The sequence below is a fragment of the Haemorhous mexicanus genome, chromosome 3, assembly GCF_027477595.1.
Source record: "Haemorhous mexicanus isolate bHaeMex1 chromosome 3, bHaeMex1.pri, whole genome shotgun sequence".
Lineage (NCBI taxonomy): Eukaryota > Metazoa > Chordata > Aves > Passeriformes > Fringillidae > Haemorhous > Haemorhous mexicanus.
The window spans coordinates 21921022-21938877 of record NC_082343.1 but is presented as its reverse complement, the minus strand read 5'-3'; the positions used below and the strand labels follow the sequence as shown (position 1 = coordinate 21938877).

Sequence of the window (17856 nt, the reverse complement as noted above, 5' to 3'; positions counted from 1 at the left end):
TGAGGTTGATATGGATGTTTTCCATTCAGTACTACCCAGGAGCCCTGTAGACCCCAAGTTAACCTCTGGCAAGTAACACTGGCACTTCTGTGACTCCTTCACAGCCTGGTATGAGAATTCTGCCTTTATTGACTTCCTCATACTGCCAGTCCCTCACCTTGTGGCCATTCCCAATGAAGCTGTGAAATTAGATAGAGCATGGTAGATTGAACTGGAGAGTGTTAGGAGTGCGATTCATAAGGCACTTGTGATTTAAAAATATTTTTTCTTTTAACCCCCTTCACTTGCTGTTTACCCTCTAACTCTGTCTCTAAAAAGCCTTTTGAGGGGCTGCTGCAGCAGGTTCCCCACACTCCCAGACAGGCAAAGTTTGCAAAAGACATCTATCTTCAGCCACGTCAGCTTGTGGGTCTGGCTTCAGCAGCCCCTGCTCTGTGCCAGTCAGCCCACAGCTGGGGTGGGTGGCTGGCAGCTTGTTAGGGAGCTGGGAAGGGCAGGAGATGGGGCATTGCTGCAGGGGAGGTGTACCCAGCAGCCCTCTCCTCCCTCTGCAGGAGTGTGGCAGCTCCTCTAACCCATGTCCTGAGGTGGGGCAGATAACCTGCCCTCCCACCATTGCCTGTCTCACTGCTGTCCCCCTGCTCTTGCTCAGACGCCTGCGCTGCACTGCTAAAGTGCCTCTCTGGGAAATGCTTCTGTCAGCAAAGCAGGGCACAAAAAGCCCCCAGCCTTTAGATGGAGCAGCTTTTCACCAGCATGAGCACTTGGGTGACAGGGAAAAGGCAAACTACAGGTGCACAACTGGTTCCCTGGAATGCCAAACACAGGGTTAGAGCCCGTTTGCAAGCAGGCAGAGATGCAAACCCACAGCACATCTCCTGCTGCCCTCCTGTCCCTGGGTGCTGGATTGGACAATGCAGGGATGGCACAGCCTGGCAGCTTGGCAGTCCATGGGATCAGTGCTGGCAGCGGGCAGCCACTGTGGCATGGGCTGGAGAGGGAGGGGAGGCCACGAGGCAGCACAGAAGTGGAGGATTTGTGCTAAGGCTCCAGGACTGTCTTAAATCTCCAACATCTGCCAATTTAAGTACAGCTGAATTGCCGGATAATTCTGCTGGTGGTGCTCCTGGGAACACCCAGCCCGAGCAGAACAATTTTGAAGGAAATTACATGAGCTGGGATTTAGTGTTGTCTCTTTAGCTTGTGGAAGAGATAATCTGGCCCATTTAATGTGGAACAAAATTTGCTCTGTTTCACACAGGCGTAAGGAGATAGTTTTGCCTAGAGAAAGCAGCAGTAAATGACTCTGAAGTCCTGCTGTCACTTGTTCACCGAGCTGCCGTAATATGGAGTGGCAAGGGCTGTTTTCCTGGGCCACTTTCTACATATAAGTAACACTCTTCATAAAGAACACCACTTAGTCTTATGACAAAATTCCTCTAGTGTGACACAGAAGAGCACTGACATCATTCTTGAAGGCTGCAGAATTTATGGCACAGTTAATTATTAATTTGGCTGGAATTTGTAAAGTAGAAGGGAGTTCTTGCGCTTTTAGGCCATGCTCTCAGTGTGTAAATCTCTCATATGTCTGCCATAATAATATTCCTGCAGCTATGTTGTCACCTATTGTAATTTTTCTGCTAAAAAGAAAATTTAAACTAACCAGGAATCCTAAATTTGGAAACTAGTTGTTTATTTCAAATATACTCTAGAGAAATAATAATGCAGTTCTGCTCTGAATTTAATTTAAACAGGAACAGGCAAAACAAATCTCTGCGGAGGGCATTTGACAATAATAAAATATTTCTCCCAGCGGGTGAGCTGGTAGCAATTGTATTGTTGCCATCAAAGCTCACGTTTCAGCAGGTCATTACCATCATAACAAGCCCTTGGACCAACTGGCATGGACATGCAACATTGAGCTCCTGATGGGCACATTATTTCAGACCTTTAACTTCATGGAGAACAAGACAAATACTCCTGGGAGCGGAGGATTATATTTTGAAATTCCTTTCTTTTCTGTTCTGCTTAATAATAAGAGCCTGCGTGTAATCAATCTACCGCCACTTGCTCCTTTATATTAACGGAGATTGTAAGGAGCCAGCTTGGGAATGCAAACACCAGGAGTCAGCGACCCTTAATCTTAACGAAACACTAACCATTAGCTTGGCCGGGATGTGGCAGCACAAACACTTTGGGAAAAAAATGGCAAAAGCAAATAAATTCATCCATATTCTTTTCCACAGTTACTTGAGGCTTTTTTTCCCCTTCTCTAATAGCAACCAAAAGGAGGAAGTTTGTGATCTGTATGTTAAAGGCAACGTATGGACGCCTCGAATTAGCTTTGCATTTCAAGAGAAAACACACTCTGCCTTGTGAGGCAGCTACGGCTGGATAACAAGGGATAGAGTAATTAGCAAAGTGCCATGTGAAATCAGAGACCTACATTACACAAGAGAGATGAAATGCAAAGGAAAGGAAAGGTGCGAGGGAAGAAAGCTGTTAAGGAGAACTAACAAAGGCCATAGAAGTAAATGTAGAAAACAGATGGAAGCTGCCCCGTCCTTGAGTTTGGTGCAAGATCCAGGACAGCTAATGTTAAAAATTTTTAAAAGAGGCATTTTCTCCTGCAGAAGCCTGTACACAAAAAAAATCTCAGGTGTTTTCGTGCTTAGGGTAGGGCTTTTTCCCACTATGGTATGACTGGGCAATGCTGCAAGAGGTCACTTATAAATGTACAACATGAGGGCTTGTCTAAGGACAGTATTCCCATGTCTGTTCTCCTTTATAATCTTCCTTTTGGTTTTAGTGGTCTGGTTTTTTATCCGTATTTAGTCTTTTAGCACTGGCATTGTTAAGAAACACACATAACTGCACAGGCAATAGCACTGACTGGCACAGGGCTTTCCTGCCATTCCCTGAAAAAGGATCAGCTGCAGGGACCACACAAGGACACTTTTAGTTGGCATTTGCCAGACCTTCTCACTCTGTGAACTCACAAGGTCAAAAAATCCCCTCCAACCAAACAAAGAACCCAAATGACATCAAGTTAGGCCATTACTCGACTGCAAAGCTCCAGAGAAAATTCATAGCCCCTCACAAACCCCACGCCACGTAGGTGGCCAGCTCAGGAAGTGGTGTTTTCCTTTCAGATCAACACCGATGGCTCTGGCTGAGGGCATGGGTGCCAGTGAGGGCTAGAGGAGCCGTCAAACAAACACCTCCAGAGGCAAAACCCCACTCTTGGACTGGGCTGGCTTCTTTTACCTGGGGGGCAGGTGGAGTAGGGGCAGGGAAGGATGATTTAAAGCACATCAGTCAAAACCTGATTTCACTGAGCCATACCCCTCTGGGAAGACACTTGATTTGCCATCTTATTTTAGCTAAGTTGTGTTGTGGTAGCCACTAGCTGGGGCTGCAGCAGTTGAGAGCTACAGCAGGGTGTGTTGTCTGAGCTATGAATGCCAGTACCCAAGCCCTTTTTAAATTTTCTTTAAAGACTAGGTAGCTATTTCTGTAGTTCAGAAAGGTTTGTGCTCTTAGCCAAATTCCCCACAGATTCCTACTGAAATATTTCCAATGGATTTCTGTGCCCGTCCTGGCTTTACAGCGGAGAGAGCACAGGCAGAAGAAAGAAAAGGCAAACCAGAAAAACTCTGCAGAGACAGAGCCCTAGAAGAGGCTTCACCTGAGAATTGTATTTTTTCTTCTGTGATGCTCAGTTTCTCTTGTATGGTGTTTCATGATCCTCTTGTGAAAAATGGTACAGAAAGCATGATTTTTTAACTGAAAACTTCAGTCAACGATTAGAGTCAAACACATGTTGAGGAAGTCTAGGAGTGACACTTACAAATTATTTTCCTGTTGTATGTGAAAATTTGTAACACTGCTTTTTTCACTTTTTAAGATGCAGCACTAGGTTTTCTTTTGAAGAGGAACTTTGCAATAATTAAAAATCAGGAAACTAATAAAAAGGGGGGAAAACACTAGAAAATGGGGAAAGCCAGCTCTGTCCAAGCACACTGTGTGTGTATATGGATGTATGCCTGTGTACACAGCAGTGTCAACGCTAAAACCCAATTCTGATCATCTCTGCAGAGTCCACACAGAATTCATCTTCCTATTGCCCTGCTGCTCCTTCACTCACAAAAAGTCCCCCTATTTCCCGAGATAGACAAAGCACAGACAGCACAGGCAGCAGGGCAGGGGTGCCTCTCGCTGTGCTGGCACTTGCAGGCTGTGAAGCACCAAGAGCCCTTGGTGCTGCCCCGGTGCCGGGGCTGACACAGCTCCTGTCCCCGAGCAGCCCCGGTGCCATCAACCAGAGCCTCCCGAGGACGGCCGGGAGCGAAGGTGAGAAACACGCTGGTGAACACGACAAAACACTATCAAGATAGGCTAAAAAGCAAGAAAAGCACACATTAGCACTTCTGTGATGGCTCCAGAAGGGTCTGCAGGACAGAGGGGCAGAGCCTGAGCGAGGGGGGCTGCAGCCCCTGACAGCGATGGGGCCCATCTGTGGCCACTCTGCCCCCGCGCTGTTTAACCCGCCTGGATCCTGACAGCTTTCGGGGACCTTCATCCACACCAGCCTGTAGCACTGCTCTGGGGGCTGTTTACTTCCATTCAGCAACACTGGACCAAATAATACAGGGTTTTTTTCTTAATTTATTTTTTATTTTTACTCAGAACACATTAAAGGAGTCTCCTGCAGTAGGAAATCAATGACAGACTCAGTTCTTGATGGAGAAGGCAAAAAACTACTTCTATATGATATTAATGTGATCTTAAAATAGTGGGAAAGTTTTAAGACATTGACAGAGAGGCAATGGTTTTGAGTAATGCAGGTTGATGCGTAGATGCTTTAAGATTAAATAAGTACTATATAAAGGCCTGCCAACCTGAATTCTAATGTGCTATGAGACATTTTGCATATTTAAGAGTCTGCAAAATGTCTTGTACCACAGTGGAATCCATTCTGACAAGGCTTTATATAGCATTTATTTACACTCGTATCGTACTTTAAGGGAGAAATGCAAATGCTGGCTCCGCTTTGAATGGAAGTAACAAAAGGCAACACTAATTGTTCTGTTTTCCTCCTCCAAAAAAGAAAACAAAACCAAAAAAACCCCACAACACAAAAAATAAAATAAAAGCAATCAAAAGTGGAAGCTTGTTTAATATTGCTCTACCATCATCCTGAAAGGCATAATAATTTGAGTTACACATCTGAACTGATTGGAGTTACAGAATCATATCTCCTTTTTGCATTTAACAATATATACAATATAAAATAAATACATTTACACAAATGGACATTGGTTGGAGCACACGGTATGATACACATCACAAAAATATACAGTTGATTGCTATACAGATGTGAAGCCCATCTACAGCTATAGACATGTTTGTTTTCATTTGTTGTTTTGTTTCAGTTTTAACTACTGGCTATTATGCAACTCCTGGATTATTATAAGCAGTTTAATTTTTTTTGTCCTTTTGCGATCTTTGCACGATAAGACTGCCTTAAAATGTTTTCCTAGGCAGGTAAACAGAGACGCTTAAATAATTAAAATACAATCACCAACACCCATTTTCTCTTCTATAAGAAAAATAGCAGTTTTAATTTTTTATATCTTTTTATGTTATCATTTAAATGCAAAATAGTGGAATAAATACAACAATCTGATCTGATTGAAACAAATGTGTAACTTCTGGGAGTTACACAATCATATTGCTTTAAATAAGAAAAAATTAAAAAATGAAGCAAAAATAGAAATTAAATTGTTAGGCTAAAACATACACCCTTTGAAATTTTCCCAACACTTCACATTAAGTAAGTGGTCTTGAAAGAACTCTTCTCCAGCAAGGTTTAAGATGAACAATATTATAAAGCCCGTGCAGTTTTTTTAGCTAAGTTTCAGGTAATGGTTTTACAGTCTTGAGATACTTGTTCTTTTGCAGCTCCAAAAAATTACGGAAAATGAAAACTAAAGTTTGCACCGTGTGCCTTTAACACATCTCCATTTTTTGTGTGTTTTTTGTATACTTCTAGTTGATTGGCTTTTGACCCTGAAGCCCAAGTTCTTTAATGTGATACAGCAAAAACAATATTTATATTATATATTTATATATATATAGTGTACTTGAACAGTAGCAACTTAAACCCTGCACAAACTTTCTGGAAAATAAACTTTTTTTTTTTGCACTCTTACATATATAAATAATCTTATAGAATCAGCACCTTTTTCCCAGGAGTTGTATTATTTTTTTTTTGACATTTTTCAAAAGGGATGTGCCAATTTCTGAACTCCTATCACAGCTATAAATTTCAAGTTATTGACCATCTGAATGAATTGCTAATGATGATTTACCTAGAATCACACTACAGTCACTTCTCTACTGAGAAAACACAATCTACAATATAGTCCCATATAGCTAATGATAGATACACAGTTTTTTTTTTCTTTTTCCTAGCATGAGGGCCGAGAGAGCATCGGCCCATTGTTATTTTGTTTAAAGCACACAACGTAGCAATAGTTTTGGAAACTTGTCCGCACCAAAAAAGTTTTGCAACAACACAGAGCGAGTTAATAACAACATCTGAGAGATGATTGAATAAAAGCTATATTTACAGCATTTAAAAATTAGACTTATCTATAATCTTGAAATATTCAAAGTTTTATTTCTAAGCTATACATTGGTATTCTATAATAAACTGTTACAGAAATTATCCCTTGTTTTGAAAATATTATGATTTCAGTGTGTATCTGTTCATAACGAGTATTTGTTTGGAGTTTCGATCTCTTAATTATTACTAGGAAGAACTTTATTACCGGTAAGGAATAGAATATACTACTGTAATCTCCTGAGGAATTGTACATCCAATATTGTCTCTAATTCTACCCTGTGTCTATAAGCACACACCACAAGAATCCAAACACCACAAGAAGAACAAGACAACAGTCTTTGAATGCAACATAAAAATTCAGAAAAGCACAGCAAACATGAAACATTGAAAAGCTGAACTACATTTCTTTTGTTTGTTAGGATTACAATTTTAATTACATCTGTGTACATAGAATAAGGATGTTCACATAGTACAGGGAGCAGCTACTAACACTGGTACATTGGTATAGCATTTGATGGAGGTTATTGTTTATTGGTTATTCAGCGACTGTAGTTTTCTGGGGGCATCTAATCGGTTTATACATTAGATTACACCTCGTAACAGTCTTGAAACTGACTGACTTTCATGCTGTGACAATACTGGTTGAAAAGCACATATACTGGTTTAGCTACTTGTTAAGGATCGCCATTTACAAACGAAAATCTAAATCAATAAATAAGGTATAGAAGTGTTAAATTCTTCAATTTGGTCAGAAGTCTACTACTCCGATTTCTTAATTTTGCAAACGGCGGCACTCGCCTCATCGCCTCTAAGCTACTATTGGTTCATAGGGTTTTCCTTCGTGTCAGGTTACAATTTTGCAAACAGGCAGTAGTATCTCGTTCATTTGCTACTGAAGCAGTTAGAAATCAGGCGGCGGCGGCCGCACCCCTGCGCAGTCGCTGTCTCCTAACACTCTTACGGATTGGTATTAGACATGGAGGATTTGTATGGTAGACTACTCGGATATACTGCAGGTGTAATCTAATCCTTTGAGTCAGTGAACATTTAGTTATAAACTGGAGCTCATGTTAAGAAACTGGATGTTTTGGACCAGACTGGCACACAACATAAATTGCATCCGTGATAATATGCACCTTCCCTTCGACTATTGCTTTAGTAAGATAAATTCCCACATTAATAAATGGCTGAAAACTGGTAAAGCTGGTACAAAAAAATCTCCATTAGTAAGAAGAAACAAAACATTTAAAAAAATCTTCCTTCAGGATTCATTTGTCCTTCATTATTGTTCATCATTGTTCAAGCCAGCACAAAAATGCAGTATTTCTTTCTCTTTAGTATTGCATGAATGAATAAAGCTTAAACTATTCCCTGAAAAAGTTACATCGTAGCTAACCTAAGAAATATCTGGAAGACTTGAAAAAACAATTAAGGAATCAAATGGCTGTAACTGATCTAGATGGAAAATGCAATGGTAAGAAGCAGCCGATGCATCGTCGCTTTAGTCGTCTAATTAGAGACTGCTCCTATGAAATCTAATACTGCATTCAGTCAGTTCATCGTGTTGTACTGTACTGCTAGGTACGGTGCTTCTCTCTTTGATTCCTTTGTCATTGGGGACATTATGGTTCATAATAAGTTCACTGGCATCCATATTATGGATTTCCATCCTTTGGCAGGCCTGGCTTCCATCTCTCTTCAATTAGAGACCTCTTTTAAAAAGTTCAGCAGCAAAGGAAAAAAAAAAGAGGAAAAGGAAAAAAGGAAAGGAAAGAACAGAAAGGAAAAGGGAGAAAAGGAAAAGGAAAGAAAAAACTGCATCAGAAAGACACAGAAGAAAAAGTTGAAAGCTGCTTCACAGTCTTGCTGCTAAATATCAGTGCAGTCATTTAGTCATTTTTTCCTTAATTAAACACTAAGTTTCTTTGCCATTATTATCCTGTTTATTTTCCCTTTTTTTTTTCTTTTTTTTTTTTTAAAACGTGCATGATGGGGAAGCCCATGATGCTTTAGTCAGACCTTGGCCTCCAGCATTTCCAAAAAAAGTTTGTGCATGGGGACTTTGCCTTCCAGTTTGATGTTGTAGAAATGCTGCACAGCCTTGGTGGAGGTTTGCCTCAGAAGCGGGAGAGTCATCAACATCTTGCCTGCACGCCGAGGATCTTCCATGTGCTGCCCGGCCTCGTAATCCTGCAGAGCCTCATGTAAGACGTCCTGAAGTTTCTGCACTGCCTCAACATCCTCTATGTGCATTGAGTCTGCAAAACAAAGGAGCAACAGGAGGTTTCAGTCTGGTGTGCCAGGAGTTTGATAACGACACTTTCACTGGTTCTGCCCATCCTCTTTCACAAAGAGGGAAGATAATTACCCATTAATTTCTGTACTGACCTCTAGGAAAGTGTATTGAAATGCTGAGGAACTACAAACGTACAATTAACTTTTGGTAAGTAATTCTTCTCCTCATCCTCCTCAAACAAGTGAAACAGTCACCCTCGGTGCTCCCCAAACCAGCTGTAGGATTACTGCTTTGAAGGAATGACAGTGCCATGAGGCTGAAGGAGTGGAAGCAAGGATAAAGCAAGGATGCCCTACAGTGGAAAAGCTCAGCAAAATTCTGTGTCAGGCTGCCCACTTGGACACCATGGACGTCACCAGTACTGAGAAATCCTGACTGTGGGATTAGGACCACTGCACCAAAACAAGGGAAATACTGCTCTGAAGGGATTTCCTGATAGGTTTAGCAAATTTTTTCTCCCTCAGGCATACTCAGACATACAGGCAACACTTATCATGTTCCTGAACAGCTTTTGTTTGGTGAAGCTAACATCTCCTACAAGGTGTAATCCTTCCCTCCCACCCCCACAGACAGAGGTTTATCTTGTTAGTGTTGGGGTTTTGCATTTTTTATAAAAGCCTCAAAGCAAACACCTTGCCCTGCACCTTTGCAGGTGAGATGCCTTGGTGGTGTGAGTATTGAGTGACAGGCCCAGACGCAACACACACCAGGAACTAAACTAAACTGCTACATGACCTGAAAAGATTAAAGCAATGGAAGTGTGAAATAAAGAGAAAATATCTAACTGAAATAACTGTAAACCCCTCAACTGGATAGATACAGAAAGTGAAGATGTCCCTGAGAACACGCAGCTACTGGACCATGCTGAGATTACTTTGGATGAGCAGCCCTAATTCTCTGACTTTTATGTAGTCTTAAATGCCAAAGAAACCCTGATGTGGTCCAAAGTGAGGTGAATGCAAGTAAGGCAAAACAGTCATAGGTGAAAGAGGCCACCAAACAGCCTCTATCAGCTACCAAAATTGGGATGGTCAACAGACTTACAGAGCCAATAAAGCACCACATAAAAATACAACTGCTGCAAGGGGGTACAAGCCCCAGGGACAGGCCACACTGTGCAAGCTTTGCTCAGGGTGAAACTGGGATGTGGCACAATTAAAGTCCTTGAAAACTCTACTTAGTGTAACACTGCTTTGCATCCCAAATTTTGGGTTTGGAATGAAGCTCCTGTTCACAGACAGAATAACAACTGAGGAGCTGGATGGTGAAGAACCCCCTTCCATTATTGTTTCCATGACCTGTAACCAGCAGTCTGATGCTCGGGATCAGTATTTGACAGAGCCTCATGTTTTCCCCTGTTGATGATTAAACATCAACTTTTGCACGTGCTTCAAATATCTGAATTACATTCACAGAATTAAGATGCATCTAAGATTCATTTCCTAGAAGCTGACATGCAACTGTTTCCTCAGATAATTAGGCCAGATAGTAAATACCTGTCTCCTTTCAAATACAAACATGTAAACTGAAACACAAACCAGTAAGTAACAGGTTAACAAAAATGTTCCAGCTCTTATTGTCACAACAAATGTGCAAATTGAAAAGGAAAAAAAAAAATAAAGTTACAGCTCCCGCTCTAAAACAGACACTTAATTATATACAAGTTTGGATCATTTAGCACGTTTTATTGATTCTGATGACAGTTTATCTGTTAATTACACATAATGGAGTCCTATGGGAATTTTACATGTTTAATAATTCTGAGTCTTAGTGAATACATGCTCTAAGAAGCACGCAGCTATAACAAACGCTGCTGGGATGTGATGCTGCACATCAAGGTGCACTGTGCTGAAAGCACAGACACAGAAATTTCTCTCTTAGGGATAAAAAAAGGCTACAACATTTTGAAAAAGATGACAGGCAAATATTACTTCTAGCAAAATTTAGTTCTAATTAATGTGAGACCATTCCCTGAATCCATACATTTTTGATAGCTTTCTAATATGGTAATTCTATTCAGTAATTCTATGTCAGTAAGAGAAAAGCCCTGAATTCTGTGTCCTACAAATAGATGTAATCGATACAGACATGCTAACACACACATACAGACGTGACTGATGTCTTAAGCATAGGGTCCAGCCACCAGGCTTAATGTGGAATGCAATCTCCGAAACACTGTTGTCTCTACTCCCTAACTCTTTACCAAGTCCATGGATATTCACTGCTGTGCTACAGAACACACGATCTGCTACTCCAAATAATTTTTCCATAAACCATGTGTTGTTTGTGCAGAAAATACACCTTTTCCTACTCTCCCCAGATCCACAGTACCAAGGCCAGATTTGCTGGGGAGCCAAATAGGACCATTTTATCTACAACAAATCCTTGATGAGTCAAAGACTGACTGTTCTCATTACATTTTTAGGTTTTTTTACACCATGTTGCATAAAGAGACAGGTCTTTCTTAAAAATGTGACTATAAAGGTTTCATTTTTAACCCTTTACAAAACTGGTCTGGTTTTGCCCAGAATCAGTATTTGTAACAGTGATTGTAAATTTGCAAATAGATGGGAGTCCAGACTAAATGTATTTTTAACACAGAGGTGAAACTTGCCTAAGATGTTTAACTCCACAGTTTGGAGGGCAATTTGGCCTGCAGCGTTAGGAATATCTACACTGTACATATTCCTTATAATGAAAGTGAGTGAGGAGGGAAAATAAGAGAACACCTCCCAGAAAGGAATCAAAACCTGCCCTCTGACACAGCTACTACCTTTCATGCTTTAAAACTCTTCCACTGTGTGGAAAACATCCAAACACAAGGGCTCTCACCTCCTCCTTGCAGGGGTGATTGTGTACCATCCCTCTGGTAAACAGGGCAATTATTTACATGGAGAAGTAATAGCAATAAAGCATGTAATGTATTTGTTGCTGTCTTTGAAATAAATTTAATAGCTGGAAAGAAAGTGCCCAGCCAGCTTGCCTCCCCCAAATGGTGGTTCATGGAGCAGTTCAGGAAGCTGTGCCCTGGGGAACAGATTTGGTCACAAGGAATGGGGTAAGAAAAAACAGCACAGAGAGGGGCACTTCCAGTGGTGATTAAGACTTCAAACTGTTCTTTTAACATGGTGATTTAGCTTGAAAGATTTAAAAATTATGTAATCAAATTACTATGATAATTTAACTCCCCATTTACAGAAAAGATTCAAACTCATTTCAGCTGTACTCACTGTAGGGTCTGCCAATGTTTAAATGCAAACTCAATAAATCTGTGCTATTTAATTAGACCATGATTCAGCTTGCAGATTGCTCAGGAAAATATTAATCTCTACAAAAATCTTTCTTCAAGTTTTAGCCTTGCAGTCTGGAACTTCCACTTTATTCCCGGTATTAAACGAATGTAGATCTTAATCCCTCAGGTGTAAGCCTTTGAAAATGAGGAAAATGGTTGAAAATGCTGAACTAGCCAAGGGGAAAAGAGGAGGAAAAATAAAAGAGAGAAATCTTTTCAGTAACTACAGACTGGCAGATGTAGAAGTGAATTCAGAGCAGGCAAACTCACTGCTAAAAATTGCTCCTGTATTGGGATAAACCCAATCCTCAGCGATGTCATCAAGAACCACTACAATTTAAGGAAACACAGACAATTTGTGTGACAGTCTAGAAATAAAGAAAGAATTCCAAAGAAAATATGAAATTGAATTATAAGTGAGTTTGAATGCTCTTCCTATACCATGAAAAACCTTTTTCTTTATGGGTTGGTTTGGGGTTTTTTTAATTGGCTTTGCAGCCAGTCTGAATAATTTACAATTACATCCCATGCAGGTAATATCCAGAGGAAACCTGTAGCCAGATGTAACACACTTAAAAACCAGTGCCTGTATAAATAACGAAATTAAACAGGGTAATTTCAAAGTGTCATTTGAAAGACAGCAGAATTTGATGGTAAATGCCCTGCAAAACACATGATCCCAGGCTGGTGAAACTGAAGACAGACAAACACAAGACTTGTGGATTCAACTGCTGAGTACATGGGATTTCCCTGGCAGGAAGAAGTTGTTCCTGATCAAAGCTCCCATGGGAGAGAGTGAGATCAACAACTGAGGACATGGACTCATTGAGCTCTGCTTGGAGAATCTCATTCTATCCTTGCAAATTCTTTCTTTCACCATTACAATTTGGGAAAATAGAATTGCACCTCTTCTGGTCAGTTGATTGATCAGATCCTTGCACAGAAATAGGAGAAAACTTGAGTTCTCATTCAAGAAAAACACCTTAAAGTACAGACAGAAACTCAGATTACAATCTACCTCATTTAAAATTCAAGCTTCATCTAAAATGCAGCAAACAAACATCCAGCCACCCAGGAATCAATTAGAACACATCACAAAGGGCGACAACTGCTAAAAATTGGAAAGCACCTGACCTAAGGGCAAGGAAACCTCTCAAAACCCTGCTCTGAGGAAAGTTAAAGGCTGGTAGCTATATATTTTGTATATAACATCACTCAGCAGTAGAAGAAAACCAGAGGTCTTATGTGAAGTGTTTCTTCATGTCAGAAAATTCAGACAGCAAAAAGAAAATAGGACACTGAATCAAGCAGCAGGGAGCATGCAGCACTGAATACACACATTAAGATGCTGGTAAACCACACTGAAGAGGTAGATGCCAGTAAGTACTTGAAATACAGCAACTGCTGTGATGTTTCTGACTCCATACAGGTGAGGGGTTCACAAACTCAGTCAGGAGAAATCCTTTAGAAAGCTGTAGGATCCTGGAAGAACTGAATAGGATCAGGATTAAGAACAAAAAGCAGAATGATTTTGCTTTATGTAAGGATGAAAAAAATCCTAATCTGGGTTATGTCTCAAATAAAAGAGATTTTTTTATCTAGATTGTACTGCTAATCCAAAAACCCCACAAAACCCACTGCAGTATTTATAAATGGGTGAATTGTTCTCAGAACTACAGAATCCCTTCCTCTCCCCCTGAAACAAGTGCCAGATTTGCACAAAGACACAAAGTGATTGCCCACATTGTGTTTCTGCATCTTTTTGTGAGAAACACAACGCAGTGACATTTTGAAAAGCATACTGCTTAAGACAGAAGCAACCCATGGAAATGGCCAATCACAAATCAAACCAGGTTCTTGGTTCCCTCATCCAGCAAGAGTTCCTGTCCTTTTTCCATCCAGAGCTGAAATTACCCCAGACACTTTGGTCATCCCTGTGTTGGGTAAACAAATGTACTTCATTTTGACCTGCCTGTTTTTCCTGAGCAGAACTGTTTGCTGGGATCTGCATGGTTAGGCTAAGAGACAAGCACAGAGGCAAACAGAGTATATTCCCTAACAAAAGAATATGGCAAAAATGGTCTGACTTCGGGAATATTCTATTGGAAATGGACACCTCAATCGGAATAGATGCTGAAAATGAAAGAAGAATAAATTAAGGATTCCCTGTCCATAGGAATTACAGGCAGTGAAAACTGAAAACAAAGGCTTGTGTGATTGATTTTAGTGACTGAGGCCTTAGTCTGGATTGCCCTGGTTTGGCCTACTTTTCAGAAGAGATAAAAACTGAAGCCTCAAAACAGTTTTTAAAACACAGTAGGAAATGAAGGCATAGTAAGAAAAGAAATTACTTCATAGAATGGGGACTTTTTTTCAGGGGCTAACTGGATTAGCAGTGAACTAAAACCACTGGCACAAGGAAGTTAAAAAATAGTAAACCAGCATTTTCTCTTTTATTCCTGAAATGGCTTACTTTCCACTAGGAGAGGTAGTGAGGGCAATAAACACAGGAATATCTGCTGCAAAGCAGAACAAACAGCACACTATGAACTGGCTCAAGACCCTACACTATAAGCCTAATAAAAGCCTGTAAAAAAGGAAACTCAAATGATAGAGCTGGGGGTGAGATACCAACTAAAAGAAAATGTTGAATGAAGACTTCCAAGTATTTTTAATTGACTATAAGAAATTACCACAATTAGCATTGAGGGCAACTAAGTCTGGCCTTGTTTCTTGCCTTTTGTGACTCTCATGCTAACATGTAAATACAATCTGCTTATTCCCTAACTAAGTGAGGAATAGGTTCAAGTTACTCAGTTACTATGAGTAGCTTCCAGAAAAAAAGAAAAAAAAATATGATTAACCACTGATTAAACATTAATTAGCCACTGATCAACTCAGCTGCCATTTCCTAATGCCAACATTAAGCAACTCTGGTAACAGAGTTATTTATTTTCCCTAAGAATTGTGGGCATCATCTATTTGATAACATGAAAATGGAGTATGACGAATAAACTGCTTGCAAGCAACATGAAAACTCTGACTATGGTGGTGACTTCTTTTTCTAAAAATTTGTTTCTATGGTGTACTAGTCTCTATACAAAATTACATAAACGAGATAAGACCTTGCTATTTATATTTGTCAAAATAAAGACTGGTGACACACCCTTAACACACTGCTATGTGTGTCTGTGTATATATACATCTATATCTATGTCCAGTCAAAATAGACATGTCTTAATCATGAATTCAAACACTAACAAGATGACTATACAAAACAAAATGAAAAACATTAGAAATGAAATACGGCGTGTTGTGACATGCACTGGGAATAAAGATGATGTTGTGTGGAGTAAGTGATTTACTGGGCTCTACAAATTAATTTCTATTATGATAATATCATATAATGGTGATAACCTAGTGCTCTGAGTATACTGTGTCTGGAAAGCTAAAAAACTTATAAGAACTTCCTAATTTTGTAACAGGATGAGATGATAGTGTAACTTTACTGGCACCAATATATTGATCCGCACTTCATTATGCTAAAATGCACAAGCTACTTTTTGGTTCACATGCCTTCTGTACTGAAAGGCTGATTTTTTTCTTCTTCTTTTTTTTTTTTTTTTTTTTTAAATGAGAGTTAATATCAAAGACCAGAAATGTAAGGGTGAGCAGAAGTCCTCTTCTCCTTCTTGTGGTACATGCTACACAGCCAGTATTAACATCTGAGATTGAATTTTCAACAGTGCATAAGGCTGTACCTCTAAGTGCCTAGCATCCACATTTGGGTCAGGTTTTTCATGATGCCAGCAGCCTATTAAGCAGATGCACAGAGATCAGATTTTCAAATGTGCTGATGTATTTTGACACTCCAGTTCCCTACCTTAGGTCTTAGATGGGAACTGAGCTTCTCTTCTAACTCTGGTCTCAGTTGTGACTCCTAAACTCATCTGCAACATTTGGCCTGGAGGCCCAATTTAGTCCTTACTGATTAAGCAATTTCAAAAAACTGCTCACCTGCGACTCCCTGCTTAGTGTTACCCCAACCAATACACGGGAACACGTCCTAGCACAGAAGGGATGAGCAGCTCCTCTTTTCCGTGCTGGAGCGTTCCATGCACGCGCCTGCACTTGTGTTCACTTCGAGCATATTTTGTAAACATTTCACCTTCCCTTACACATGAGGAAGTAATTGGTACATGCATGTTTTGGAAACCATTCAAAGTTGATTTTCTGCGTGGGTAAACAAAGTGCTCATTGGTGCCAGCTCGCCTCGTCTGGGCGGTGCGAGGCAGAACGCGGGGCAGCCGCGTCCTGCAGCTTCCAGGTACCTCCTGGCTTTTGTGTACAGAGGGCAGGGAAGGAAGGGAGGAACTCGTGATACCGACAGGACAAGGACAATGCCAAGGAAAGAGTGACTTCTCTGAAGTGTAAAGGCTGTGTTAATTACTATCAAATCAATGCAGATGCTTAAATCTAACCTGATAAATTCCATATTTACATATTAAATGTAAGTGTTGAAATCATGCCTGTACAGACTTAACATATGCATGACTGAAAAGTCTACACATTTCAGTGTTGTGCTCCTATATGTGTACTTAAACTTCTCAGAGTCTATATGCACTCAGTTTGGAATGGGCGACAAAGGTAGCGTAGCCACATCTTGCATTTCTGGAAATTTATGGAAGTTGGTGTGGCATTGCCAGCCCTGCATGGGGAATATTTGATAGTGGCTGTCAGAGAATCTCCCTGAAAAACTGCTACTCCTCCCCACCTTTTAGGGACCAAATGGCAGGATTATCTCACATCCAGCTCTGCACAAATGGGCTCTGTAGACCTAAAGAAAAGTGTGTGTTTCAATGCTCATGCTACTGAGATTTTTTGGCCAGAAAAAAGCTTGTGGTATTTATTCAAACAAAATACAATCGATATGAAGACAATCTACAATTTCTTTTTCCTGCCTCCAAACACCAGCAGGGAAAGTACTATGACACTGTATCATAAATCACTAACACAGATACAGAGCTATAAAACCATCTTTGTCAACTGTTTATAGTAGAGTCAACCTGGGAATCTTTCTAGACAGTGTAGATAGGGCAAAAATGTCTGAAACACCCAAGATTTCTTATTGTACTCTCCACAGGTATAAAAAGGCTAATATATTTTAAGCTGAAAAAATAAACAGTGGAAGTAAGCAGAAGTAGCAATTAAAATATATTAAAATGTGAATTGCTACTGGTTGATTTTCTAATGGCATTTTGGTTTTTTTATATAGCTACATTTTCATTAACCAAGTACCTAGTTACATGAAAATAAGGTATTCTGCTTTTGTCTATTTAAAAAAAAAAGACCAAAAAATTTAATCCAACTTAAATTTGATTTAAATTTTAACAGCATTTGTAAACTGAAACACTAAGGGCCTGATATCCACTGATGGGCTGTAATTCTGCAGGTGCTATTTTACACCTACAGATTACTGTAGCTGCAGCTGGTAGAAGTTTGGTATCTGCGGCATGCACAACCTAAAGCTGAAATGCTGAATGTCAGCATCTGAAACACTGTTGAAGGGGAAGTGGAATGTCTGGGCTACTTTTTAACTCCTCCTTGCAAGAGTTTCATTTTAAGACAGCAATTTTA

The 17856-nt window shown here is 40.1% G+C and overlaps 1 protein-coding gene across 18 annotated transcripts in view; it reads right to left on the bottom strand.

The window, feature by feature from the left end:
- Positions 1 to 5161: 5161 nt before the first annotated feature.
- Positions 5162 to 17856, bottom strand: part of ESRRG (estrogen related receptor gamma) — a 372225-nt gene continuing 359530 nt past the window's right edge. For all 18 annotated transcript variants that reach the window (XM_059841044.1, XM_059841041.1, XM_059841045.1 and 15 more), the window contains one exon: positions 5162 to 8889. In XM_059841044.1, the coding sequence (XP_059697027.1) occupies positions 8645 to 8889 (245 nt within the window). In that variant the 3' untranslated portion in view covers positions 5162 to 8644. The remainder of the gene's footprint in view (positions 8890 to 17856) is intronic.